At 42.8% G+C, this 27,984-nt stretch overlaps 2 protein-coding genes across 17 annotated transcripts in view; one reads left to right on the plus strand and one right to left on the minus strand.

Moving 5' to 3' along the window:
• Positions 1 to 268: 268 nt before the first annotated feature.
• RNF34 (ring finger protein 34) lies at positions 269 to 18,871 on the plus strand. Of its 3 annotated transcripts, none has more exons than XM_082355991.1 (6): positions 269 to 413; positions 11,922 to 12,140; positions 13,159 to 13,566; positions 15,004 to 15,102; positions 15,367 to 15,568; positions 17,926 to 18,871. In XM_082355991.1, the coding sequence occupies exons 1-6, from the start codon at positions 408 to 410 to the stop codon at positions 18,114 to 18,116; spliced, it is 1,125 nt and encodes a 374-aa protein (XP_082212117.1). In that variant the 5' UTR covers positions 269 to 407; the 3' UTR covers positions 18,117 to 18,871. The 3 variants fall into 3 exon arrangements, with proteins under 3 accessions (XP_082212117.1, XP_082212119.1, XP_082212118.1); XM_082355993.1 differs by having other exon boundaries at positions 13,516 to 13,566; XM_082355992.1 differs by lacking the exon at positions 15,367 to 15,568.
• A 3,011-nt stretch (positions 18,872 to 21,882) lies between these two features.
• The window catches only part of KDM2B (lysine demethylase 2B), a 123,944-nt gene continuing 117,842 nt past the window's right edge, over positions 21,883 to 27,984 (minus strand). For all 14 annotated transcript variants that reach the window (XM_082355831.1, XM_082355835.1, XM_082355825.1 and 11 more), the window contains one exon: positions 21,883 to 23,194. In XM_082355831.1, coding sequence (XP_082211957.1) covers positions 23,013 to 23,194 — 182 coding nt within the window. In that variant the 3' untranslated portion in view covers positions 21,883 to 23,012. The remainder of the gene's footprint in view (positions 23,195 to 27,984) is intronic.

Consider the following 27,984-nt stretch of genomic DNA (forward strand, 5'->3'; position numbering starts at 1 on the left):
TTCTGCTGCAGGTTCCTAAGGGGACGCTGACTCCGAGCTCAGCGATCCAGCGGAGAAAACAGCCCGGAAACTCCCGCCACGCCCAGACCCGCCCATCTCTGCTTGGGGCGGAACGGATTCTTTCTCGGCCTTCCAGGCTGCGACGGAGGCCCCGCCCCATTCCCGCCACTTCATTGGCTTTGGTGACCGGCCCCCCGAGTGTCGGCTCCGGATTGGCCGACTCGGCCGCCGCTCGGCGCTCTTCCCGGGGGCGCGCGGCGGGCGTGACCACGCCCCTTACGTCTGGACGCTGGGTCGCCTCGGGAGGCTCAGTATCGCCGCCCACAAGGAGGGAGGGTGGTTGTGCTAGGAGCTGCTATGGTGCTGAATTCTCCTGCAGAGCCGACCCAGACGCGGCGGTCGCGGCCATGAAGGTGAGGGGCCGGTGGGGCCGGGCAGTCTCTCCTCTCCTCTTCTATCCGGCCAGTGCGCCCGAAGTGCCTTCCTTTCGCCTCAGCGGTTACCCTGCCGGCACCTCGGAGAGCTCCGCGGAGGGGGGGGTCCCCCGCCGGCTTCTGGGGCCCTGACCCGCAGGGCGGATGTCGTGGGCTCCCGGACGTTTCCAACTCCCACAGCGCCTCCGTCAGCGAGCCCGAGGCCGGGGGAGAGGCCGGGCCCGCCCGCACTCACGCCTGGTGGGCCCCTCTCCGCGCTGGGCCCTGTCCGCGTCCTCGGGGGCCGGAGGCAGACCCCCTGGTGCTCGCCTCACCCTCCGTGCCTTTGCCCACAGCGTGCCCTCTCCCGCCCCGAGTCCTTGAACTGACCCAAATGTCGGGAGCACCACGGGACTGTCGCAGGACGGAAACTGCAGGACGAAGGGAAAAGGAGTTGTGCGGGGAGTCGTGAGGCTGGGGCCCGGCTAACTGGTTAGAAATGTCTCGGGGCGGGGATCCCACCCTGAAGGATCTGTTTGCAGGCTTAACACTGGGGCCGTGACCTAGAGCTCTTAGCAAACCCGTTGTGTCTCCATCGCCGCTAGGTACGCAGCAAGTAATTTGACAGCTTGAGTCTTCAAGGTGGGTGTGAGAGCGTGGGAGCATCATTGAGTGAGAAGTTTAAGGAAGAGGGGGGAGGGGGGAGGTTCTGGCCTGCTTTTGGGAGCTGATTCTCTCAACTTGATCGCTGAGAGTTCTAAAGAGCTCTGGGTACAACAATCAATTCACGTATTGATTCAAACCAAGTGGGATGAGTCATAAGGTGATACTCTTTCAGACATAGATGATTTCATTAATCTCAGTGAAGAGGTGTGATTGGCGTGGGTAAGAAAAATAACAGAGTGAACTGCTAGCTTAAAACTCTACCTTCACAAAGCCCCAAGAAGATATTTTGTTGAGCATTTCCTATGTGTTAGCTAAGAGGGATATATCATGCGTAGAAGTAATTCAAAATACAATCCCACCCTTTAGGAGTTTGCCAACCAAAAGAGAAGAGACATTCTCAAGAAACCACATGATGAGGCAGAATTTGATGTAAGGTATCAAAAAAATACAAAACCCTCAGGAGCAGGAAAGGATTTTTTCTGGCTGTAGGAAGCAAGGAAGATTTTTGGAATAGGTAACTTCTGAACTGGGTTTAAAGTATGAGGATATTCAAAGAGCTTACTTTTTAACTTCCCAGTTCAGCTATAAAATATTTCAACTTAGAATACCTCTTAAAATATCTAAAACTAGCTTTCTTTCCTGAAAACCATCATCCCGCTCTGTGTTAAGATCCAAAAACAAATAAGGGATCTTTATACATAATGCCTCAAAGAATGTCAGTACCTTTATTAGTAAATATTAAATTTGTGACCCATCAAGAAACAAGGTGTAGAAGGAGAGAGAGAATTAGGGGCAAGTACAGTGTTGAAATTTTTTCAGAAGTGTTTTTGAATTTAGGTGGAGGATACTGCTTTCTGAGTTGAAATTTTAGAAACAAAGTTGGATGGGATTTGAAAATATAAAAAGGTATATTTTATGAAACAAAATGCAGACCTAAATAGACATCAGTCTGAACAAGATGACAATTATGAAGATACTGCTTTTCATTTAAGTTTTTGTGAAAACTGGATTCACAAAATTTAGGATTGGGGCTATTTATTAACTTTGTTTCATATTGAAATTGTCTAATTTTGCAGTATCTATAGATTTCTGGGCAGGGGCATTGATTCCTGATGTCATGGAATTCTAACATGTGAATGTTCATCTAAGCAAGTATTAAAATTAAATTAAAATTAAAATTTCAGTGGAATTAAAATTAATTTAAAAGCCAAGCAATCAGATAAGTACATCTTCACACAAACCCAGGAGCAGGAGCTGATTTTAGTATATGTGTAGAATGGGTATTTTCTTTACTTTCTTTCTTTAATTTTTTTTGTCTTTTTTTGTTATTGTTTAGAAACTGTTGTTTTGAAATAGGTTTGTCTCAAAGATTCAAGTAACCGTTTTACCTTAGAGTAGCATCTAATTAACTTCCTATAACGGATTTAAAAAAAAATCCAAATTAGTGTCTTATGTTAATTTGATTTAATCTTCTTCCTGTTTTCCCATATTTATATTGATCTCACCCTTAATTGTACTAATCATGTTCATTCTTCCAAGCTCAAAACGAGGCATCAAGAAGAAAGTAATCTGTTTAACATAATTTCCTTATCCTTTTTTTTTTTTCTCTTTTCTCTGAAAGATGGGGGAGTGATGCTAAGGGTCAAGTATACTGTTTTGTTTTTTAATTTTATTTATTTATTTTTGGCTGCATTGGGTCTTTGTTGCTGTGCGCAGGCTTTCTCTAGTTGCGGCGAGCAGGGGCTCTTCTTCGTTGCGGCGCGCGGGCTTCAGTAGTTGTGGCACATGGGCTCAGTAGTTGTGGTGCACGGGCTTAGTTGCTCCGCGGCATGTGGGATCTTCCCAGACCTTGGATCGAACCCGTGTCCCTTGCATTGGCAGGCGGATTCTTAACCACTGCGCTGCCAGGGAAGCCCCAAGTACACTGTTTTTTGTTTGTTTGTTTGTTTTAAGAAAAGAAAACAAAACCCAAACATGAAGAAGATAACATTTATGATCTCCAGAACACGTTATTTGTAAAAATCAATCAATTTGGCCAAATGTCTTACCTAAAAATATTACATTTTTAAGATTAGCATTTGTTTTTGCATCCTGCTTAATGTCCAAATGGTATGAGAGAAAGAACTTAGGATGTAGAATTTCCTCCTTTGTGGTATATAGCCTGATATTTAGTCATTAAGATCGCAGAGTTCCTGGTGTATTATATTTCAGTTGAAGCAGCAGTTTCAGTAAGAAATCCTTTCCCTTTTTAAGGAACTGTTGCTCCAGTGGCTCTAAATAGGGTAAAGATTTTTGCTTATTATCTTAATCGTTTCTTCTGGTTTGCTTTAATTTCTGTAGGGAAGTTTAACCTAATTGAAATTTAAACTGTAAAACTTACTCTCTTATATCACTGGTACTGAGATTTGAAACATCTTTTCATATTGTTTAACACAAGGACATTGAGTTTTAGCAAACTGAAGGTTGTTCAGAGTTTAAAGACAAAGCTTGTGGTGATTGAGTTCTCTGAAGAAGCTTCCACTGGTGGAAGAACTGAATCCCTGCCTGGTCCTTGTAGCTTCTTACAGCATCCAAGAAAATTAATGTTCTTGAAATTGAAACTTCTAGGTTTATCCTTAAAATAACTGTGTAAAATATTACCGTATTTAATTTAGAGTTGAGGCAAGCAACTCTTAGGAGCTGGCATTATGATTACTGCTGTTTACCTAGTTTAATCAAAAGCAAATGATTTAGACTATGATCATTTAGTTTTTTGCTGTTTTCAAACCCATCAACTTCCCTACTCCCCCTTCTCTCTCTCTCTCTCTCTCTCTCTCTGGCTGTCATTTAATCTTCATGGAAATCACTATAGCTTTTCTTAGTCTTCATTCTAGTTTGCCTGGCTACTATTACATTTGGTGTAATCATTAAAAGGGATCACATCCTGATGTAGTTTAGAATAGGATTCAAAGTTTGTAGTAAACTTTTTGTTAATTCTGTAAGTTGAGCATTTTGGAAGTCTCCCCGCCCCAACCCCCAGATATTCTAAAAAGCACATTAGATCTCACACAGACACACACACGCACAATCAAAGACAGCTGAACCTTGAGCCATTTGAAAACTGGCACTCTGCCAAAAAGAAGGCTGGGCTACTGCTCTTGCAAAGAAAGAATGCATTCCCTCTTGCTTTTGTTGACTGAAATGATGATTCAGAATGGGCCTCTATTGTGTGAATCTGACCGAGGAACCCAAGAGAGTGCTTAAAAAATTGGTGGTCTGCTATTGTGGAAATAAGTGTCACAGCACTGGAAACTGTCAGTCCCACTCTCCTGCAAAGTGTTTACATTTGTGGGTCACAGCCCCCTCCCCTCCTCTATACTCCTACAGAGGGGAGGGAATTTCTAATTCATTCTTTAGGAAGGAACAATACAGAAGTAACACGTTCAGCCTTTCTGCTACTAGAGAATGAAGAGGAACTTTTATGTTGGTGATTTTAGCAAAGGAGCTGAACATGCTTGCCTCAGTACTTTCCTGGGACCTTCTCAGATCTATCTTCCTGTGGGTAGGGAAGGGACTCTGGTCAACTAGATGGTAAGCTGCTGTTGGTCAGCAGTGCTGGTGGCTGGGTGGCATGTTATCAAGACCAGTTGGCTGCAGAGCTAAAGGCATGTTCTCCAATTGATGTTACCAGTAAAAAAGCAAATATTTAGATTTCTGTTTGTCTTATTTCTTTACTCAGTTTTAAAATGGGAGTGAGAAAAAAAGGTAGTGTTATTGGCTCCCTAAAATCTTGGTGCACTGTCTTTGAAAAAAACATGAAAACTGGCATTGGATACCAGAATAACATGAAGAGATCTAGGTGTCTGGGGCAGTCCAAACAGGAGGCTTTAGAATTTAATTTCTTACTGTGGGCCATATAAGTTTTTAATATGAGATCTGGTTCTTAATTGATGCCAGGCAGGCCATGGTTCCATGGCTAATCTACTCAGGAACAGTTTTAGTCTGAGAGGGTGTGTAGGAAAGGGATTAGGTTTATCAAGAAAAAGTCATTTATTTTCAGTAGTCATTGATGGCTAGAAAGTCAACTACAAACACAGCTAAATTCTCTGAACTAGGAGTTTTGTATCAGACATAAGTAGATGGTTGCCTTATTTGGTTATTCTCTATGTTGTTTTTGAACTATATTCATGGTCAAGAGAGGAAATGTAGCCATCTTTACATCCTTCTCACCTCTTGGATTCATGTGGTTTAGTCTGTAGAGTCCTGCTGTCAACCATGGTCCCAAGTAGGGTTTAGAATTGTTAGTCACGTAAGCCCAGGTCATAGCAGAGATCCAGACTTTGGCTTTATTCGTGGAAGGGTAGTAGATTTTTTTTTTTTTTTTTTTTTTTAACAAAGCAAGCAACTGAAAGATGGATGGAGACCTTTATATAAGTAATACACCTCTTTCAAAGTGAGGCATAGCAACAACTCAGTGAATTTACTGCAAATCCAAAAACCAAAGGGCTGTGGTTTGTGTACTGTCTGCCTAGGAATTGGATTCACTCAGAAAATTTAGGAGGAAATGGAGTAGTTTGGAAAATATGCTTCAATCTTACTATCAAAATGTGAGCAGAGTGTGAATAAAAAAATAACGGAATGCAGGCTGATTAAACTGGTGGAAGATCTTAGAGGATAGGGACTACGGAAGTAGAGAGAACATGAACTTGGGTCTCTAAAGCTTTTAAGGGGAGGGTGCAAAAAGGGGAAGCTTTTTGGTTATGACCCTACCAGGTACGGTAACTGGGCTCTAAGGAAATATAACAAAGACAGAGAGTCAAGAGCTCAGAGAATAAATTCATGTTCTCCTCCCCGCCCCTTTCCCAAGAGCACACATTCAATAAACTGTTGGGAAAACGCTCTCTTAAATTGTTCCCTAATTGCTTTTGTAGATTCTGTCACTTGAAAAATGGGACTGTTATATCAAGTATTAACAGAAATTTGGATAGATTTGAGAGGAGAAAGGTCAGTATAGGACACTTCAAGCATTATTAGGTGAAGGGCAAGGTAATAGTCCTTAGATAGGGATCCCTGTGCCCTGAGGGACACGCAGAAGAAATTCAGGCAATTGGGACTTTAAGGGAAAGTGCAAGAAGATGAAACATACTAACGGGAGGCAGGGAGATGGACCCTAAGTTTGGAAGATTCATCTTCTGGGTGGATTCTTCAACTTGGAGGTGAAGAAGGACAAAAATAGTTTGCCAAATGGCTTTTTGACAGACCCAGAAATCACTGTCTTTCTCCCAGTATTGGAGAGTTCACCCAAGCAAATATGTAGAGGAATAAGTTAGGAAGTAAGAAATCTGAGCCAAAAAGCAAAGAGCAAATAAAATGAAGGAGGGCACCAAATTTCAGCTTAACTTGCAGGCTAATATGTGGTAAAAGAAAGGAACTGATTGGGGACTTCCCTGGCGGTCTAGTGGTTAAGACTCCGAGCTTCCACTGCAGGAAGGTTCGATCCCTGGTTGGGGAACTAAAACATGCGCGTGTGGTGCGGCCAAAAACATTAAAAAAAAAAAAAAAAAGTTTTTTTAAAAAAAGGAAAGGAACTGATTTAAGAATCAGATTAAATTGTTAAAAACTCAGCTGAGGCTTTCTGAGCTAATCCTTTCTGAAAGGATTAGGGGAAACCAGAGTGGGAAAGGAAACACTAGAGGCAAATCCCACTACTTGGGGATGGGGGTGTGAAGGGGCGGTACGTACACAGGTAGTGAGGAGCACGTGCGGAGATGTAGGTCCTAGAACTCTAGAGGCACAGGCTTCAGAAGTAACCACAGCCCCTTCCATTAGGGAATCTGAGTGATTCTCCAGCTGAAATGATGTAGGCAGAAAGGAGAAATCCCCTAGACCGAGCAGGTGTTAACCTTTTAACCTTGACTGTACATTCACATCACATGGGGAATTATAAAAAATTCTGAGGCCCAGGTTGTACCCCAGACCTGTTAAATCAGAATCTTGGGGCTGGGACCCAGGCACCAGTATCTTTTAAGGCTCTCCTGGTGAGTCCAACCACTGTCTTTCTTTTTTTTTTTTTTTTTTCCGGCTGCGTTGGGTCTCCGTTGCTGCGCGTGGGCTTTCTCTGGTTGTGGCGAGCAGGGGCTACTCTTCATTGAGGTGCGCAGGCTTCTCACTGTGGTGGCTTCTCTTGTTGCAGAGCACGGGCTCTAGGTGCACGGGCTTCAGTAGTTGTGGCTCGCGGGCTCTAGAGCACAGGCGCCATAGTTGTGGCGCACAGGCTTAGTTGCTCCACGGCATGTGAGATCTTCCCGGACCAGGGCTCGAACCCATGTCCCCTGCATTGGCAGGCAGATTCTTTTTTTCTTTTTATTTTATATATTTATTTATTTTTGGCTGCGTTGGGTCTTCGTTGCTGTGCGCGGGCTTTCTCTAGTTGCGGCGAGCGGGGGCTACTCTGTTGCGGCGCGTGGGCTTCTCATTGCCGTGGCTTCTCTTGTTGCGGAGCATGGGCTCTAGGCGCACGGGCTTCAGTAGTTGTGGCGCACGGGCTCTAGAGCGCAGGCTCGGTAGTTGTGGCGCAGAGGCTTAGTTGCTCCGTGGCATGTGGGATCTTCCCGGACCAGGGCTTGAACCTGTGTCCCCTGCATTGGCAGGCGGATTCTTAACCATTGCGCCACCAGGGAAGTCCAACCACTGTCTTAAGGGCAGTTTCACAGGCCTAGGCAGCTCCTTAGCAAGAGGCAGTGACAGCAGCCGCTGTGGTGCAGGACTAAAAATACATGCTCCGAAGTTGGGGAGGTCGAATCACTAAAGAGATCACCTTCATTTCAGCACTGGGGTGCCAGAAAACACAGTCTTAATAGGGGAATGGAAATTAAGTTTTTAAAATATGCTGGATGGGAAAGAAAGGTACATCGAATAAAACTGGTGACTGGGGCTTCCACTTTGAAATTTCTGAACTCTTTCAAGAAAGGCTGGAGTGTTGCAAATGCTACTGTCAGAGGGTAACAGTATACACAGGTGGATTTACCCTTCAGTATGATGCTAGGAATATTCTCTTATTGGGAGATTATTCTCTTATTGGGAGATTTTGTCCAAAATTAAATTTACAGGACTAATGAGGCTGAAACAGATTTTTCAGTGTTTCTTTTTTCCCTCTGTTATGGTCTCTGGCTGATTTGTACCAAATATTAGGTTATACAACATGTTTTTGCCTGGGACAACACTTTGGGAGTTGACTTGGGCTTTGTTTTTAAATTTTTATTTTATAATGAAATGGCTGAAAGAAGATGGAAGCATTCTTTTCATTATTTTCCCTACTGGGGAATGAAGAGGAAATTCCCTCCCCTTTATAGAAACATGAGGAATTGGATGAAATAGTTACCCTCCAATATTGATGTCTACAAAGAGATTCACTTGTTTTCCCAAAACAAATCCTTCTATTCCCTTCACCAGAGCTGTGTATATTTTCAGCCTAGAATTTTAATGATCATACTCATTAACATGGTTTGAAAATTTGTATCCTTCCTTAACTCTCATTGTAAAACTGATTTCTGAGAGAAAGAACAAAATGTGTAACAGTGCTGCTTTTGAAAGGGAGTATCATTTGAGATTTTTGGCCTGCTAGGTTAGAATATTTTTTACCTTTATTACTCTTTATCTACAAGACACAATTTGAACTTAAAATTTAAGTTCAAAAACGAACAAAAAATTTAATTATGTTGCCTTTAAAGAGGTAACATAAAGAAACCTTTTACACAGTTATTTTATTTATTAGTCATAATTATGGAACTAGATGCTGTGGAGGAAAGAAGTTCGGTCCACAAGGAACTTTCACTGAAGTTGAGGAGACAACATCACCCAGGCATCAAAAGGAGGATAAAAGCTAAAAGCAATTTAATTGTTCAGTAGCTAGGTCAGCAGGAAGCTGAAGCTTCTCAAAAACTATACTTCTTTAAACTCCTGGAATGAAAAAAGTTTCTCCTGGTGGTACTTTCTGTAGTTGAGGTATTCCCAAAAAAATATTATGCTCAAATTGAATTTTTAAAAACTTTCTCAGTTGTTTTAAGAACTCACTGTTTAAAGCACTGCGGATGATTAATTTTTTTAAAAAATGGCACTGCGGATGAATCCTTTGCTAACAGAACACTCACTTTAAATGAACTATTAGTAAATCTGGATTTTAAAAAATAAATTTATTTTATTTATTTTGTTTTTGGCTGCGTTGGGTCTTCATTGCTGCGCGCGGGCTTTCTCTGGTTGCGGTGAGCGGGGGCTACTTTTCATTGTGGTGCGCAGGCTTCTCATTGCGGTGGCTTCTCTTGTTGCGGAGCCGGACTCTAGGCACCTGGGCTTCAGTAGTTGTGGCTCGCGGGCTCTAGAGCACAGGCTCAGTAGTTGTGGCGCACGGGCTTAGTTGCTCCATAGCATGTGGGACTTTCCCGGACCAGGGCTTGAATTCGTGTCCCCTGCATTGGCAGGCGGATTCTTAACCACTGCGCCACCAGGGAAGCCCCTAAATCTGGATTTTTATGCCTTTATGTTTAAACAAACCATGGCTTAGACCCTGAGGTATATATTTATTTAAAGGTATAAACTATTAATAATAACTTAACCTGACTTTTAAAGACATCACTATTTCTTGAGAATTACAGGGTTTGAAGCCATGTAATACTTAAGTCAGTGACTCTGATGCTTAAGAATGTTTGAACCTATATTGTGGTTTCATATTACTTTACCTTCTCCTTTCCCTACATTTAATATAGCATATTACTTCTGGGTAGTAGCAAGAATGGCCTGATCCTTCTATACCATTCCAAATAGACTTTTTTTTTTTTTGGCCGCACCAGGCGGCCTGTGGGATCTTAGTTCCCCGACCGGGGATCAAACCTGCACCCCCTGCAGTGGAAGCATGGAGTTTTAACCGTTGGACTGTCAGGGAAGTCCCTCCAAATAGCCTTTTTTTTTCTTTTTTAAAGAACTTGAGCTTTATGTATTTTTTTTTTTAATAAATTAATTTATTTTTGGCTGCGTTGGGTCTTCGTTGCTGCACGCGGGCTTTCACTAGTTGTGGCGAGCGGGGGCTACTCTTCGTGGTGGGGCGCAGGCTTCTCATTGCGGTGGCTTCTCTTGTTGTGGAGCATGGGCTCTAGGCACGCGGGCTTCAGTAGTTGTGGCTCGCAGGCTCAGTAGCTGTGGCTTGCGGGCCCTAGAGCGCAGGCTCAGTAGCTGTGGCTTGCGGGCCCTAGAGCGCAGGCTCAGTAGTTGTGGCACATGGGCTTAGTTGCTCCGCGGAATGTGGGATCTTCCTGAACCACGGCTCGAACCCGTGTCCCCTGCATTGACAGGAGGATTCTTAGCCACTGCGCCACCAGGGAAGTCCCATTATTATTATTTTTTGATGTGGACCATCTCCAAAGTCTTTACTGAATTTGCTACAACATTGCTCCTGCTTCATGCCTTGGTCCCTTGGCCAAAAGGCATGTGAGATCCCAGCTCCCCAGCCAGGAATCGAACCCGCACCCCCCGCACTGGAAGGCAAAGTCTCAACCACTGGACCGCCAGGGAAGTCCCTCCAAATAGCCTTTTAAGGTTGTTTAAAAAAAAAATTTTTTTTAAGAGCTCATTGGACAAGCAGTAAATGTTTGACAGAATTAGATAATAAAATAAATGGAACAGTGCCTTTGTTATGCCCTTTTAACTAATAGGACCTCACCTACCTGGACTTCCATTACTTATCACATTATCTAGAGTCTAGAATATGCTTAAGAATTAGGACAAGGGGCAAAAGCTCATTGGTTCCAAACAGTGTAGCTTTATATTTTAAGCATGGGAAAATGCCTTGACCCCTCACTGAAAATGTATTTTTATATACGCTTCTAACAAGCTTGGTTATCAGGTTTATGAATGCAGTAAAAAAGGAGAGACAGGTTGCTAGAGGTAGATATAGTGATAGCAGTGGTGATTCACAGAAAGGGAAGAGATGAGAGAAAAAAACATAAAAGGCAGCATATTAGTTTCAAGCCACTTAGTGGAGTGGCAAATAGCCCTTACACCTCAAAATGTCATTATGATTATCAGGTCATCAAAAATTGTGTTCGGTATTCTCAGTTTGCTTTTTTAAAATATTTTCCTTAATGCTAAATTAATATATTCCTTATAAAGATTTGGAAAGCAGGGGAAAACTCCAGAAAACAAATTATACGAGATATACATGAAAACCTAGAGAGCACTTCAGTTGGCATTTTGATGTTTTCCCAGTCATTTTTAAAAAATCAAAAAAGTTTTCACATGCCATAGTTTATTATGCCCAGATACAAATGAGAGGACAGAAGTTTAATGAAATTAAGTAATTTGAATTTATATTCTTTCTGCTAAATGATAGCTAGGAAAATCTGCCTCAGCCTATAGAACGGTGCTGTAGTCAACAGTCTAAGGTTGCCAGATAGAATACAAGACACTCAGTTAAATTTGAATTTCAGATAAACAATGAACAGCTTTTTTTGGTGTAAGCATATCCCAAATATTGCACAACACTTACTTCTATCTAGTCATTTTTCTTCTGTGTGCATGCACGTGTATCTCTAAGCGTATGTGTGTTTTTTGTTGTTTTTTTACGAAATTGGGTTCATATTGTATCTTCTCCTTTTGTTAACAATATATCATGAGTATCACCAAAGCCAAATATTCTTTGTAAATACCAGAAAATTATCCACTTCCAAATAGCTTAAAATTTTGATGCTTAAAAGAATAATCTCGAAATTATTTAGGGCTAACGTGCCTCTCCAGAATGGCATTCCCCGAGAATCCCAGAGAGCCCAGGTTCCAATCAGCTTTAAACTGGTGCCTATTTTTGTTCCTTTTCAGGCGGGTGCCACGTCTATGTGGGCTTCGTGCTGTGGGCTGCTGAATGAAGTCATGGGGACTGGAGCTGTCAGGGGCCAGCAGTCAGGATTTGCAGGAGGCACTGGTCCATTCAGATTTACACCGAACTCTGATTTTTCCACTTACCCACCAGCACCTACAGAAGGGCCTAATATAGTTTGCAAAGCCTGTGGACTTTCATTTTCAGTCTTTAGAAAGAAGGTGAGTTGGATGAAATGTTACATACAAAAAAACACATGTATCAGAATTCTTGATTGTATGTTATTTTGAGTACTAATGAATATTCATTTCTTCTTATACAAATATCAGAAAGTTAGTCCTAATAACCATTTCCCATTTAGAAAAGTACTGAGTTGCAGAGACTGTATCACTGCTCAGGTTTTCTGACTAGACATTGTCACTTCTCATGTTGCTCAGCCATCCTTTCTCCTGGACTCTGACCTGTTCGTACACTTTGATTCTTATGTTCTGAAGCAAGAGATTTAATTAGTCTGCAGTTTTGTTCAGAGAAGATTTACTATAACTTTGATCTCAAGTTTCAAAAAATGTATCCCCACCCACATTAACTCAAGTGAAGAAATGAGTATATTAACATTAGCTACTGTTTAAAGATTCAACATGCAAAATAACGGCTAAAACCGTTATTTTCTTTAGGACAGAAAGTTGTTCTTTCTGAGAACCATCATATTGCTGGGCCATCTCCCAGGCTTGTCAATTCAGTCCTTTGAAATACTTAACAAACAAGGTGTTAGCTTGTGGGAACAATGCCCGTGTCCCCTGCACTGGCAGGCGGATTCTTAACCACTGCGCCACCAGGGAAGCCCGCAGTCCCCCTTCTCTTTAAATGGGGAAATTTTCACATAGGCAAAGGGCAGGAAGAGAGTTTGTGGTTGTGCTTTCTGCTCTGTGTGGTTCAAGTCAGCTCTGTTTTGCTGATTACGTTTGCCCAAAGGGGTGGAAAGGTTTTAATTCATTAACACTAGAGTATGTTTTTCTTAAAGGTCTGTATTTGAACTTCTGTGAATCCAAACTGCCTCAGCAGTGACTGTTTTGATTTTCACCGCTTTTAGAACACGAAAATGCCCATGGGTCTGGTGCCATGGGGGACTTCATAAGAACTAAAATTTAATTTTAATAGAAGGCAAAAGGAAAACTAGTGCCTTCAGAATGGCTTATATCTGGCTCTCATTAAATGCTTCTTTCCTATCTGTTTCTTCAGCATGTGTGTTGTGACTGCAAGAAAGATTTTTGCTCCGTTTGTTCGATCTTACAAGAAAATCTCCGTAGATGTTCCACTTGTCACTTATTACAAGAGACAGCCTTTCAGCGCCCTCAGTTAATGCGACTGAAAGTGAAGGATCTACGGCAGTATCTCATTCTTAGAAACATACCGATCGATACCTGTCGAGAGAAAGAAGACTTGGTAGATCTGGTACTGTGTCACCGTGGGCTGGGCTCTGAGGACAACCTGGACACGAGCAGTCTGAATTCCTCAAGGTCCCAGACTTCTAGCTTTTTTACACATTCATTTTTTTCCAACTATACAGCCCCATCTGCTACCGTGTCTTCCTTTCAGGGAGAGCTTATGGGTGGAGACCGGACCTTAGGATCTGGAGTACTGGCACAGGTACGAGGGTGTAATTACCCTGAGGGCCTGGCATGTTGTCTGCTTTCGGCCAGTATGGAGGGGCTTTAGGGCTGAAGACTCCTTGCTGAGCCGGGGTTCCACGTGCTGCTGAGCTCTGCACTTGCAGGCTCTCCTGATGTGAGGCTCCAAGCTCAGATGCCGCCTGAAGGGCCCAGAAAGAGCTCATCAGTCTCTTGACCTTAGTTACCTCAGTTTCCCTATCTTACATAGTTAAATACTAGCTGTCGAAATAATGACTGTCAAATGTAGCATATAAACGTTTGCAGGACTATTTGTGTGTCAGTGACCATGGAAACTATAAGTTAACCTAATGCCCAGTTGCCTTGCTACCGTAAAATTGTTCTAATTTAGATATTGGGAAACAGCCATCTGAATTAGTGACAGGATATGGTTATTTACTCATTGCAAAGAAACGCCAGTGCAGAATGTTGTCCCAGTGAGGTCCTTGGGCATACTAATTGAATAACATGCCAAGTCTTGTAATTAATACTCAATTTGTATATATGAATGATTCTAAAATGCTGAAAGAATTGTTTTGAACATTTATTTCCACATTTAATTTTCTCCTCTGAGGAAAGAGGTTAGAAGCAGAGGGAAATGTGGTCTAGTTGCTTTCTAAATAGTCATCAATTAGATAAGCCCAAGCTAGAAGTTTTATTATTTTCCCAAATGGCAGCTGGCATAATTATGATGCAAAGATAAGACACATCTGACTTTTGTGTCACTTTTGGGTATATGACACCACTTGGGAGATGTGGGTCTTTGGATGATACAATATGGTGTTTGTGAACTAGTGGGGTGGAATACTTGAAATCGGGCATTGTCCTAGGCTTTCTGTTCTCCTTAAAGAAAAGAGTATCTGATGGTTGAGGAATTTCTGAAAACTAGAAATAGCATCAACCATCAGTGAATTAGTCTAGAAAGCATCGTTTGGAATTAGAATGTCTAAGCATGAGGTAGTAGGATTGAGATCTTTGAAATCGATACCCTTGACACTAGGGCTGATCTTAGAGCTTTAGTTTCTACCTGCATCTTAGAGGCTCCAGTTAAACCAGCCAGCTGCAGGTCCTTTGCTAAGGACACAGTGCAATTCCATACACTTTTGGCTTTGACATTCTGTGATGGGACCTTCTTAACTTCTGGGGAGTTAATACTATGGTTAGATTTTACAAATTCACACACACATAGGAATTTGACTTTTGAGATAACTAGGGAAGGTAAATTGTTTATGGAATCATGTGGTGCCCAACTCCTTGGGAGGGGCAGCAGCACTCAGGATCCTAGGAAGGTGTGGAGTATGCCAGGCATTAGGGTCATTCTTGGGGAGGATCTATTGGAAGGGTTTTCTCCAGTGATAAATATGGGTTGGTGCCATTAGGAAAATGATTCCTGACCTAATACGCATTATGTGTGCAGGTGCGAAGTGAAATAGCTTCAGCAAACACAGAAGATGATGAAGAAGATGATGATGAAGATGATGACGATGATGAGGATGAAGAAAACTTGGAGGAGCGGGTGAGACTGCCTATAACATTTGGTTTCCCTGACACGTCACCTTGGTAGGCAGGGAAGATGCCCATGTGGACTGTCGCTAGATTGATTAGCACAGGATGTTTCTTCTGGTTTGAATGCAGCACAATATATAAAACACTTCAAGAACCGGTGAGAAGTCTGGGGAGAATATCCAGGGCCAGTGATGACTGTAGGGTGAAGGCAGCATGCTATTTTCCTTGCTGGATTTGCAGGAACAGAGGTAATGGACACACTCTGTGATTTCAGACATCTGGCCTCGCTAAGAAGAGAGTGAGAGCTTCTCTGTCTGACCTGTCAAGCCTTGAAGACGTGGAAGGGATGAGTGTGCGCCAGCTCAAGGAAATCCTGGCTCGGAATTTTGTCAACTATTCTGGCTGTTGTGAAAAATGGGAGCTAGTAGAGAAAGTAAACCGGTTATACAAAGAGAATGAAGAAAATCAAAAGTCATGTAGGTTTATTTTTCCTTTGTTTCCCTGTAGTAGCTTTCTTTAGGCCTTTCAAAACTGGCCTGTTTCTGTCAGTTAAGTCCACTTTATTTTTGAGAAACCTATGTATCCTTTTATTGAGTGTGCATTAGTTATATAAACCTGCTTATAGATCTGTTAAGCAGTAAGTTCATTATGTGATGTTGGCTTTGAGATCACCATTGCCAAAGAGTTAGATAATCTTTTGTTCAGTCTGGTTTTTCTGGTCATAATTTGTTAGAACTCTAATGAAACTCCTTGTGTCTAAAAAAGGCTTGTTTTCTCACTAACCTGTCTGGCAGGCCAGTACTGAGGATTTAAAAGCTACCATTGAGATAATCAAACAGTGGGGGGAAAAAATTCCCTAGAGCCAAGATGTTAAGTAGTTCTTAACATCAAGTATCAGTAGGTTTCTTTGTTAAGTCACAAAAAGCTAAGGTTAAGAACTTCTGAACTATTTATTGATGGAGCATGGAGCAGAAATCCTCAGCTGGTAACAGGGCCAAGCCACAGAGCATTTATAGGCAAGAAAAAAGAATTCAGGGCTTCCCTGGTGGCGCAGTCGTTGAGAATCTGCCTGCCAATGCAAGGGACACGGGTTCGAGCCCTGGTCTGGGAGGATCCCACATGCCGCGGAGCAACTAGGCCCGTGAGCCACAATTACTGAGCCTGCGCGTCTGGAGCCTGTGCTCCGCAACAAGAGAGGCCGCGATAGTGAGAGGCCCGCGCACCGTGATGAAGAGTGGCCCCCGCTTGCCGCAACTGGAGAAAGCCCTCGCACAGAAACGAAGACCCAACACAGCCATAAATAAATACATAAATAAAAATTAAAAAACAGGAGCTGTTGTTTAAAAAAAAAAAAGAATTCAGTGGTGTTCAGACTGACAAATATTATGTTCTTATCTAGAAAACAGTCCTCCCATCATTAACGTGTATCATCTTGAGTTTTTTTCTTTAAAACCTGGTTATAATACAGCATTTGTTGATAAACAGGTTTATGCCCAGAATATGCAGATAGTATTTTGGCACACCTATTTCTTTTCTTTCTTTTTTTAAAAAATATATTTATTTTTGGCTGTGTTGGGTCTTTGTTGCTGTGCACGGGCTTTCACTAGTTGTGGAGAGCGGGGGCTACTCTTCGTTGCGGTGCGTGGGCTTCTCACTGTGGTGGCTTCTCTCGTTGCGGAGCACGGGCTCTAGGTACGTGGGCTTCAGTAGTTGTGGCTCGCGGGCTCTAGAGCACAGGCTCAGTAGTTGTGGCACACGGGCTTAGTTGCTCCGAGGCATGTGGGATCCTCCTGGACCAGGGCTCAAACCCGTGTCCCCTGCATTGGCAGGCAGATTCTTAACCACTGTGCCACCAAGGAAGTCCCACACCTACTTCAAAGATGATGCAACAGTAGCAGATACAGGCATCTTAATCATTGGAGCCTACAGAGGCTCATCTGTTATCTTATTCATGGATCCTTTCTCCCCACTCTCCAGTAATGGTATGGGCCAGGAACTAGGACCCCAGATGACAAGATTCTCTTGACACGACAGTGTTTATTTCCTTAAATCCAGGAACTATTGGCTTTTCAAGCTTGAATTCCTGTTTGGTTCTTTCTAACCTTCTTCATGATTCCCATTAATGCCTTCTGTGACCTGTAGAAAGGGAAGCCTCACTGTCCATAGCTCTATGGCCAAATCTCAGGCTGCAATGAACTTTTTAAACTCATTCTGAACCTTTCTTATTCAGAACCAGAACGTCCCATGCCTTTTGAGTTAGACAAACTCCCAACAGTACCATCGTAGCCAGAAACACAGATGAATTTTGAGATGATTCCAAGGCTCAGGGGGTGCCGTCCCTCAACTACAGGCTACTTGATGTATGACTCTATAACTTTCCCGTCGGTGTAGAAATAAAGCTCCTCTTCCTACTAAGATGAGGCTCTGGAGCCTGTGACTTTCCCAAGGCCACACAGTTGGGCTGGAAATTCGAATCGTGTTCTGACTCTGAGGCCCATATGTAGGACAGCCTAGGGCTTCTTCATTTTTATTTATAGAAGTAAGCTATCACAAAAACCTTGTATTATATACAGATGTAAAATAGAATTAAATAGGGGCGGGGGCGGGAAAAGAAAACGAATTAAATAGCTAACATGTGTTAGGCACTTCATCCCTGGTCCTGAGATAAGTATTTCTCATTTATTCTTCACAAAACCCTACGAGGTGTAATTATTGCCATTCCTAGTGGAAGGAATCGATGTGCCGAGAAGCGGGGACTATTTCTCTTACAGTGGGGTCACTCTGGGTCACTCAGAGGCTGTGCCCGCAGCCCCAGCTCTCTGTTCCCTTTCAGATGGCGAGCGGCTGCAGCTGCAGGACGAGGAGGACGACAGCCTGTGCCGGATCTGCATGGACGCCATCATCGACTGCGTCCTGCTCGAGTGCGGGCACATGGTCACCTGCACCAAGTGCGGCAAGCGCATGAGCGAGTGTCCCATCTGCCGGCAGTACGTGGTGCGCGCTGTGCACGTGTTCAAGTCCTGAAGCCGAGGACCCCCCAAGCTCGATCCCAGACGTTTCAGTGCACAGAAGGGACTGGAAACTTCCTGTTCAAAATTTGAAGCTATTTTTTAAAATTATTTTCACAACTAACTGGGGACGGGAAAGATTCATCCTAAGTTGCAGCAACACTGGTCCATGCCGTATGCCTGTCAGCTGGAGGACTGGCTCAGTTTCCCAGTTTCTGCTGGGCTTCTTCACACATCTCTGATTACTAATCGCTGAAGTCAGACTGCTTATGGCATCAGCTACTGTTCTCTTTGGAGGACATTTATCCTGGTCTCTTATTTCTCCTTCATCCTATTTTTAACTTTAACTACTCAGATGTTTGAAACTTCTGCTCTCTTTGGATGAGGTCACTGTCTGCAAATGGCCGATATGGTACACGCCGAACAGGGGCACCTCTGAATGTTCATTTTATTAGTCATGTATATTTTAAATGCTACTATTTGATGAATGTAATTTTCCACATTGTTGCTATTTCTGCGTTTAAACGTAATTGGGAACAACTGACATTCTATAGTCAACTGCCAGGGCCTGAGACTAAACATGTCCATTTTTGTTCAGGTACAGCTTTTTATAGCAAGGGCTGCATCTAGCTTCCTTCATTAGAGAAGTGTGTGTGTTAAATTCTTTATTAACGTGTAATCAGTTTACACTTTTATATAGTGAAAGTGTATTTTCAGTGCTACCCACTAGCTAGTTTGAACTTTAGGAATAAAATTAGGTTTTAAAAAATGCTTTTGTTTACATTTGTCCTGGTCAGTTCCTAATTTACTTCGGTACAGCATGAATGGGTGTCCAGGCCTGGTCTAGCACATTCTTCATGAGAGAAAGGAGCACCTTCAAAGATGTTGTACCTGTCTACCTTGGCTGCTAATTTACCAGTAAATTTAACTACATGTTTGCCACATACTGTGACCAGGTATTGTGCCAGATGCTTTATGGTTACCTCCAGCATTCTGAAATAGATATTGCCTCACGTCACAGATGGGGAACTCGATATCTGAGAAGTTAAAGAACTTGTTGAAAATCTCACAGTTAAAAAGTCACCATAGGGAATTCCCTGGCGGTCCAGTGGTTAGGACTCTACGCTCTCACTGCTGAGGGCACTGGTTCAATCCCTGGTCAGGGAACTAAGATCCCATAAGCCGTGTGGTGCAGCCAAAAAACAAAAAAAGTCACCACATCAGAATTTGAACCTAGCTCTGTTGACAGTGTTTTTTTCTTAACTCTTCTAATACCACAACTGAGAAACCTGAGACATTAGCTTATGCTAAAAGGTTCTTGGGACATTAATGATCTGAAATCTCTTTTCTTTTAGGTCCAGCTCTAATCAGGGTGGTTTTTTGGTTTAGTTGAGACCAACTGTGGATTCATTCCCACGCCTTGTGGGCAGGTATGTTTTTAGGAAACTACGTAACTTCTTGGCTGAGTCCTGTAGGTTTTTTATCTTCTGACTCTGCAGTTGGTAACACATGCCTTCAGGTGCTCAGGGTCCAGAAGTCAATCAACAAGACCTGAAAATTACAGCAAAGGAGGTAAACAGTCTTGCCCCGCTGTGCTTAAGGCAGAAAGTTTGGCTAGCTGTGAAAAAAGAGTTGCCTTTCTACATTTTCTGGTTTTGAGTGTCAGAGCATGTAAATCAAAGCCTTGTGGATATTCTCAAATACCTTTCTCCTCTGCTTGCCTGAAGAGCCCAGGGTGGGTACTGGCTACAGTTCACATGGACAGTAAAAGCTCAGCCCCTGCTGAAGCTTTAGGAGCACTTAGTCTGTACTTCTCCTGAGACAGTGAACTCCAGAAGTTCAACGTTCCCCACAAATCCCTAAATTGGTGGAGAGAAGTCTTCAAATCCAGGCCAGTGGGTGATGGTAAACACACCGAAATAGAAGCTGAGCAGCAGGTGTTGGTGTATCTTAAATTAGAAAATTGAGATTTATTTGCTCATAGTCTTAGCTTAGAACAGCTTGTTTACTGTTTCTTTTAGGACTTATCTATAGTTTCAGGTGCTTGTTTCAGCAATGAACAAAAACTCTTAATGGTGGATCTTCTTAGGTAGCATTTTGAAATAACCATGGCTCAGTGAAAAGCCAACAAATTTTTAGCCTAATAGGCTCAACACTTAGAATAACTGAATTGCAAGGGACTAACTTATCTGGCAGAGGGCAAACATTCCTACCTGGAATCTGCATTTTCTAGCTGCATGCCATGCCTCTTTTAATTTTCTGAATGGGTCATCTATCATATGGATGAAATTCTGGACGTTCACAATGGAATGCAATGACGTCTCTTTGTCCTTGTCCTCACAGGATGGAAGAATGTCATTCCATGTTTTGGATGGGCCGTGGTGCCTGCCTTTGTAAAGGCCAGGGTGCCTAGAGGAAGAAGGGTTACGGCCTCCCCTCTTCCTGGGTTAAGAAGCTGTGATCTCACACAGGAAGTGGTCCTTCTGGTTTATGGTCCTTCCATTGCTTCATCAGATACAGTGTGTGGGCTCAGAGCAGCTGTTTGCAGGCATCTAGCTTGCCCTGGCCTCATCTAAAGCTCATTTTCGAAGGAATCCGTCTGTTTGACACACCGTGGTGTATCCTTACGGTAACTCCGGCTGCTCAGCCCTGGCAGCCCTTCCTTCACCTCCTCTCTTGGCCGACCTGTGTGCCCCTGGAAACATTATGGGGGAAAGAGGGCCCTCTAATGCCGAGATTCCACTTGAAAACCACTGTCCTCCTTCAACGGTTCCCAAGGGAGAAGATGCCTTTATTGGACATCAGGGTAGCTCTTAACTCGGAGGCTCACAGCACTCAGGCTGCCAGGAAAACTGCAACTTGACCTCTTGTGTGGGCGCTCCACGATGAACGATCAGGCTTGCAAAGGTAAGCCACATTTTTGTAAATAAACCACAGGGTGTTAAACTAATCTTAACCTCTTTTAAATGCATCTCCTGAGTTAAATTCTGGGGTGCAACAGCTTCAGATGTCTCCAATTTGAGTCAGAAAGTATCTCTGGATTTAAATTAATAGGCGGCGGCACAAACTAGATGGGATGTAAAACCATTTCACCGTGGCAAAAAAAAAAAAAAAAGGATGGGGGGCAGGGGCAGTATGAAACTACCATAGCAGGAAAGGCTAGTCCCATGCGTCCCAAGTCTGATGTTGCTGTTGATGACTGAGGAAGGAAGCTGGGTTATCTTCATTTTCAGATGACTAGAGCAGTTGTTCCAGTATAAAAATCCTGTGATCTAAAGTCTACTTCTCACTGGTTTCTATGTCTGCCACCTGGGGAAGTTACCACCTAACCAGGTGCCTCCAGCACCCCAGCCCCAGGTTACCAGTGCAGGATGTGGCCTCCTTGAGTTGCGTCCAGTGGCGGCTGAGGAGATGAACCCCTGTCCCCCTTTGGCAGTGGAAATGCCAAGTGGCTGTGGAAGTTATTTTATACAGGTGTGGTCAGCAGCACCCAAACAGGTAAGCCACCCTGCCCCTTAAGGCAGTTCGTACCTAATTCTTACACATGGACATTGGTGTAGCATAGTTCTTTCCTGTTATCTTTATTAGCTACAAACAGCAAGATCTCTTTCTGAAAATGGAAAAAACACGTACCAAGGGGCTGCCGCATTTCTCAGATGAATAAGAAATTATACCTTGTTTGCCTTCAAAACAGTATACACTGGCGTCGAGACTACTGCCTCTGGACTTCCTAGTCAAATTTCTAGTGCACCCCTAGAACAGAAACCCTCCAAGTCCAAGAGTGGTTTTTTTTGTACAATTGTTTATACAAATTCAACAAAGGTAAAACCGCGTCAGGGAAGGTCTAGGAAAACACCACCTTACAACAATGGCACTTATGAATGCATAACTTTACAACTAGGAAACAGCCATGTTATAAACCTTAAACGAGAACTCAACTCACACTTCAGAGAGAAAAAAGGAAAAGAAAGGCTATGTTGGATCATTTATTCAACTTCTTGACTCACTGTATAAATTAGATCTGTGTAGAGTACAAGAGCTCATATGCGGGAGCAAAACCCTCCTGAGTGCAAAGGCTGAAGTCTGAATTTTAAAATTTTGAGAGAAAGGTGAATTCTATACAGAGGAAATTTAGCAAAGTGTCTCACTGTGACTAAAATTTACACATATCCACAACATGCTTATGTAACTTCTTGACATACAAAGCAGGCTCTCAACTTCCAGTTAGACATGCTTTTAACTGGAAGGTCTTAGCCTGTTTTGCCAGATCTGGGCACGTGTGTAAATGGATTCATATGAAGTACAGGTTAAGTTCTCTCCTACCTTAAGGAAACCAGGAAAGTTGGCAATCTCAAAACAATAAAAACACTGGTATGCATTCAAACCTTGCATAAATAACTTTTAAACAATTTGTACAAAAATAGTTCTGCATAATGTAAGATGTAACAAAACCAAACAAACAAACATGTCAAGACGGCAGCTGTGGTGTGTGGTCCATTTTATGTTGACACCAAAACCCCCAAAGTTGCCAGGAATAAGGTGTCCAAAACAAAAAACACCACCACCAAAAAAAAAATTCCTAAGCTCATGCTTCCAGTAAGAGAATTTCTCCCAAGTCCATCCTCCTCTCCGACAGGAATGTCTTCTTGGTAAAGGCTGCCTTAGAAATGGTCCAGAAAGCAGTGCAGTTTTGTTTCAGAAAGACCAAAGGAAAGCGCCTGACTCACTCATCCCCAAAATGGTGGCGGACTGGCTTCTCCCTCAGCGAGACTTGCAAAATGGAATCGTTCTGTGGTCTGTTGTTCCAAGTTCCAAATTGAAAATAAAAGCCCTAGTTTTTGTAAAGTCTTTTACCCTCCCCTGAAGCGTCCCCTCCCCTCACCCACCCCATATTTACATACTTGTCCTTGGACTAACTCAGTTTTTGCAGGAGTTTTTCTTCCACTTGCCCGAACTGGACACTAACAGACATTTCAGCTATGAACTGCTCACAGCCTTCCTTGGTAACTTGCTTGCAGTACCTCAGGTCAATATGACAGATATTCCCACACCGTTTGAAGAAGGACAGGCACTGGTCAGTGACCTTATTGCAGTCTGCAGGGAAGAGGACACAAGGTGAGGTGGAGGAAGCGTGGAGCCGAGGGCCCTCCCCAAGCCCCAGGCACTCAGCAACAGAGCAGCAACTGTCCTTGCTGGAAAGCTCTCTTCAAATGCAGAATGGTTTCATCTACCACTTACAGAAGTTTCATATATGCTTGAAAAGCATCCACACATTCCAAGTGAAATTGCTTAGACTCTTACCCCATGGCCGCCTCTTATATGTATATATTCTCACATCAGTAGGTCCTGTCTATGTTGTTTTATAAAGATAGGATCACACAATATATGAAAATAGCTTGCTTCTCATGTCTACTCTACTGCTGAGAACACCTCTCTCTGCAGGTTCTTGTACGCTGTCTGCTTATTCACAGGGGAGAAGTGCTGGGGGAGTGAGGACACCTGTAAGGTCATCCTGGGATCCTCCCACTCCCCTGGGCACCAGCCCTTTAGACGGAGGCCCCGTGTGCTTGCCCGCCCTCTGTGGGACGTTTACCTCAAACCTATGCAGGAGACCAATGTGCTTGAAGGGGCCGGAGAGATTCTGTCCACAGGGAGCAAAACCAGAATTCAGAACCCTCCACCATGCCCTCACCGGTAGATGTGCTCTTCAACCGAGTATTTCTATCAATTTGGACTTTGCTTCTGTAGCACTGTTTGTTTTCTTTTAGAACTGAATCCTCAGTCAACGGGCTGCAACGCCAGCTCGCATCCAACTGAGGCTGAGTCCCCACCCTGAGCCCAATGATTCCTTCATCTCAGTGGTATATTAAGCTGGAGACCTTTCCTCATCATCACTAAAATTGGTTGTGTGGGGAATATTATGGATAGGCCCATGATGGGTTAAACAAAGTCTGTTTAAGAGTGAAAAATAGATGTCCAATGAAAGGACAATATGGGTTAAGAATTACAAACCTCAGGGCTTCCCTGGTGGCGCAGTGGTTGATAATCTGCCTGCCAATGCAGGGGACACGGGTTCGAGCCCTGGTCTGGGAAGATCCCACATGCCGTGGAGCAACTAGGCCCGTGAGCCACAATTACTGAGCTTGCGCATCTGGAGCCTGTGCCCTGCAACAAGTGACGCCGCGATAGTGAAAGGCCCGCGCACCGCGATGAAGAGTGGCCCCCGCTTGCCACAACTACAGAAAGCCCTCGCACGAAACGAAGACCCAACACAGCCAAAAATAAATAAATAAATAATCCTTCCCTCTTAAAAAAAAAAAAAAAAAAAAAACTACAAACCTCAAACCATGTGGCCTATACCTCACAACAAAATAAATTCTAGACAGATCAAAGCATTAAATTTTTTAAAATGATACTTATGGAAAAGAAGTAAAAATATCTCTGCTTGCAGACAACATGATCTTAATGCGATAACTCTAAGGATTACACACACACACACACACAAAACTAATTCAGCAAAGTTAGCAGGATATAAAATCAACACACAAATATTAGTAGCATTTCTAAACACTAGCAATGAACAATCTGAAAGAAAATTACGAAAATTTCATTTACAATAGCATCAAAAAGAAAACATTTAGTAATAAATTTAACGAAGAAAGTGAAAGACTTGTACACTGAAAACTAAAAACGCTGAAAGAAATTAAAAGATATAAATGGAAAGACAGCCGATGTTCACGGATTAGAAAACTTAATATTAAAATGCCAGTATTACCCAAAGCAGTCTACAGACTCAATGAAATTGCTATAAAATACCAAAAGCGGTTTTTTTTTTTGCAGAAAAAGAAAAATGCATCTTAAGAATCATGTAGAAATTTAAGGGACCCTGAATTGCCAAAGCAACCCTGAAAAAGAAAAATAAAGTCAGAGGACTCGCACTTCCTGATTTCAATACTACAAAGCCACAGCATGTGTTACTGGTATAAGGACAAACATATACACCAATGGAATAGAACTGAGAGCCCCAAAAATAAACCCTCAGATGGTCAAATGATTTTTGATGAGATGCCAAAACAATTCAGTGGGGGAAAAGACAGACTTTTCAACAAATGGTGCTGGGAAAACTGGGTATCCACATGGAACAGGATGAAGCTAGACCACCCCCCCCATCACACCATATACAAAAATTAAGATTATTCAAAGACTTAACATAAGAGCTAAAACTATGAAACTCTTAGAAGAAAACATGGGAGATCTTCATGACCTTGGATTTGTCAACGGTTTCTTAAACATGACACCAAAAAGCACAGGCCACAAAAGGGAAAAGACCGAACTTCATCAAAATTAAAAACTTTTGTACAAAGGACACTATCAAGAGTGAAAAAACAACACAGAGAATGGGAGAAAATATTTGCAAGTCATGTATCTGTTAAGGAATTAATATCCAGAATATATAAAGAAATCCTACAATTCAACAACACCACAAACAACCTGATTAAAAAATGGGCAAAAGACGTGAATAGACATTTGTTCAAAGAAGATACACAAATGGTAAATAAGCAAACGAAAAGATGCTCAGTATCACGAATCATTAAGGAAATGCAAGTCAAGACCACATTGAGATCTTCATATGCATTAGCATGGTTTTCACTTAAACAGACAAACAAAAACCCCCAAACCCCAGAAAATGTTAGTAAGGATGTGGAGAAGTTGGATCCTTTGCACTGTTAGTAGGAATGTAAAACAGTGCAGCTGCTCTGCAAAACAATATGGTAGTTTCTCAAAAAAAAGTAAACACAGAATTACCATGTGATTCAGCCAGTCCATTTCTGGTTATATACCCAAAGAACAATGAATTTATACACCCATGTTCACAGCAGCATTACTGACAATAGCCAAAAGACAGAAGCAACCCAAGTGTCCATTAGCAGATGAATGGATAAATAAAATGTGGTGTATATATAATAAGCCAGTCCCAAAAGAAAAACTACTGTATGGTTCCACTTATGTGGGGTACCTAGAAGAGTCAAATTCAGGGACAGACAGTAGAATGGTGGTTGCCGGGGGCAGGAGAGGAAAGGGAGTGAGGAGTTAGTATTTAGTGGGTACAGAGTTTCTGACAGGGTGAAGAAGAGGTTCTGAAGACGGATGGCGGCGGCTGCACAACTACATGTCCGTACTTAATGCTAGTGAACTGGACACTTAAGAATTGTTAAAATGGTAAATTTTATGTTATGTGTATCTTACCACAATAAAAAAATTTTTTTTAATTTAGAAAGCTGGAGAAAAGGTAACAATTCACTAGACTTGAGAAAGCTTAACCCCAAACTGGCTGAAGGAAAAGCAGAGAAGCAGATTTCTTCTACAGAAGACCTCAAAGGTACAGGTACTGGAAGCAACAAGTACAACGAAAGTGGGGCTAAAGATGGGGTTAGAGACAGAAGGACTGGTTGAAAATCTATTTAAGGAGCAGTAAGAGGCTGAAACTCCCTTCCCCAGCAAAAGAGGGGAGTTTGTCTCTGATGGGCAAGAGAAAGTCTCTAGACCAGGCACCACCAGGCACCGTGGAAGGTAGGGGCACCCCATGAAAAATGGGGGTTACAGGGAAATTTACCTGCTGACTGTCGAGACCTCCAGACTCCTTCCCTGCCAAGCCCTAGAACCCTGGCAGCCCGGCCTGAGCCCTTCGGTTGGGAGGTCAAGGAAAAAGTGTCCTTTGGCAACCTTGACCAGCTTAAGAGGAAAGACTGACAGATGTCATGTCTGGGTTTCCCCAAAGAAAACAACCCATGCTGACCACCCAATGATACCCACAGCAGACCAGCTCCCACCGTGTCCCCAGAGCCTCCCATCACCTGAGCCGACAACCTCATGTTGACACTAAATCTGAGAAGGGCCCCTTAGGCAGGCCCACTGACTGCATCTGAAGGAATGTATGGTCTATGTGGAGAAGAAAATAAAACCATCAATATCCTCAGGATGGACAATATCTGGATCCAAGAAACAAGAACATGCCACTTTCCAAAAGTTCAGAGAACAAACTATAGCTGTAAAATTAAAAACACAGGCTAAACCATATGAAAACTGCCAATATTTGACTGTTTTCTGACCTACATAAAAAGCAGCTTCAGGGCTTCCCTGGTGGCGCAGTGGTTGAGAATCTGCCTGCCAATGCAGGGGACACGGGTTCAAGCCCTGGTCTGGGAAGATCCCACATGCCGCGGAGCAACTGGGCCCGTGAGCCACAACTACTGAGCCTGCGCGTCTGGAGCCTGTGCTCCGCAACAAGAGAGGCCGCGACAGTGAGAGGCCCGCGCACCGCGATGAAGAGTGGCCCCCGCTTGCCACAACTAGAGAAAGCCCTCGCACAGAAACGAAGACCCAACACAGACAAAAATAAATAAATAAATAAATAAACTTGAAAAAAGGCCACAAGCAAAAATTTAAAAAAAAAAAAAAAAAAGCAGCTTCATATGTTTGAACCTAAAAAAAAGCAGAAATGAAAAACTCACTACAGTTGACCCTTGAACAACACGGGTTTGAACTGTGCAGGTCCACTCATATGCTGATTTTTTTCAATAGTAAATATTACAGGCTACAAATTAGTGGTTGAATCTGAGTTTATGGAGGAAGTGCAGATACCAAGGGCCAACTGTTAAGTTATATTTGGATTTTCTACTGCAAGGAGGGCTGCACCCCTAGCCCCTAACTAGTTCAAGGGTCAGCTGTATATGAATTCTGTGATAAGTGGAGGAAAACCAGATACAGAGGTGGGAAAAAGGAAAAAAAATTAAAGGTATCAAAGGACTACTAAAGAAAGAAAACAGAAGGGAAGGAAATTAAATAATTCAAGGAAACTTTCCAGAACCAAATTGAGAGATTGA

This window comes from Balaenoptera borealis (assembly GCF_965194805.1).
Source record: "Balaenoptera borealis genome assembly, chromosome: 14".
NCBI lineage: Eukaryota > Metazoa > Chordata > Mammalia > Artiodactyla > Balaenopteridae > Balaenoptera > Balaenoptera borealis.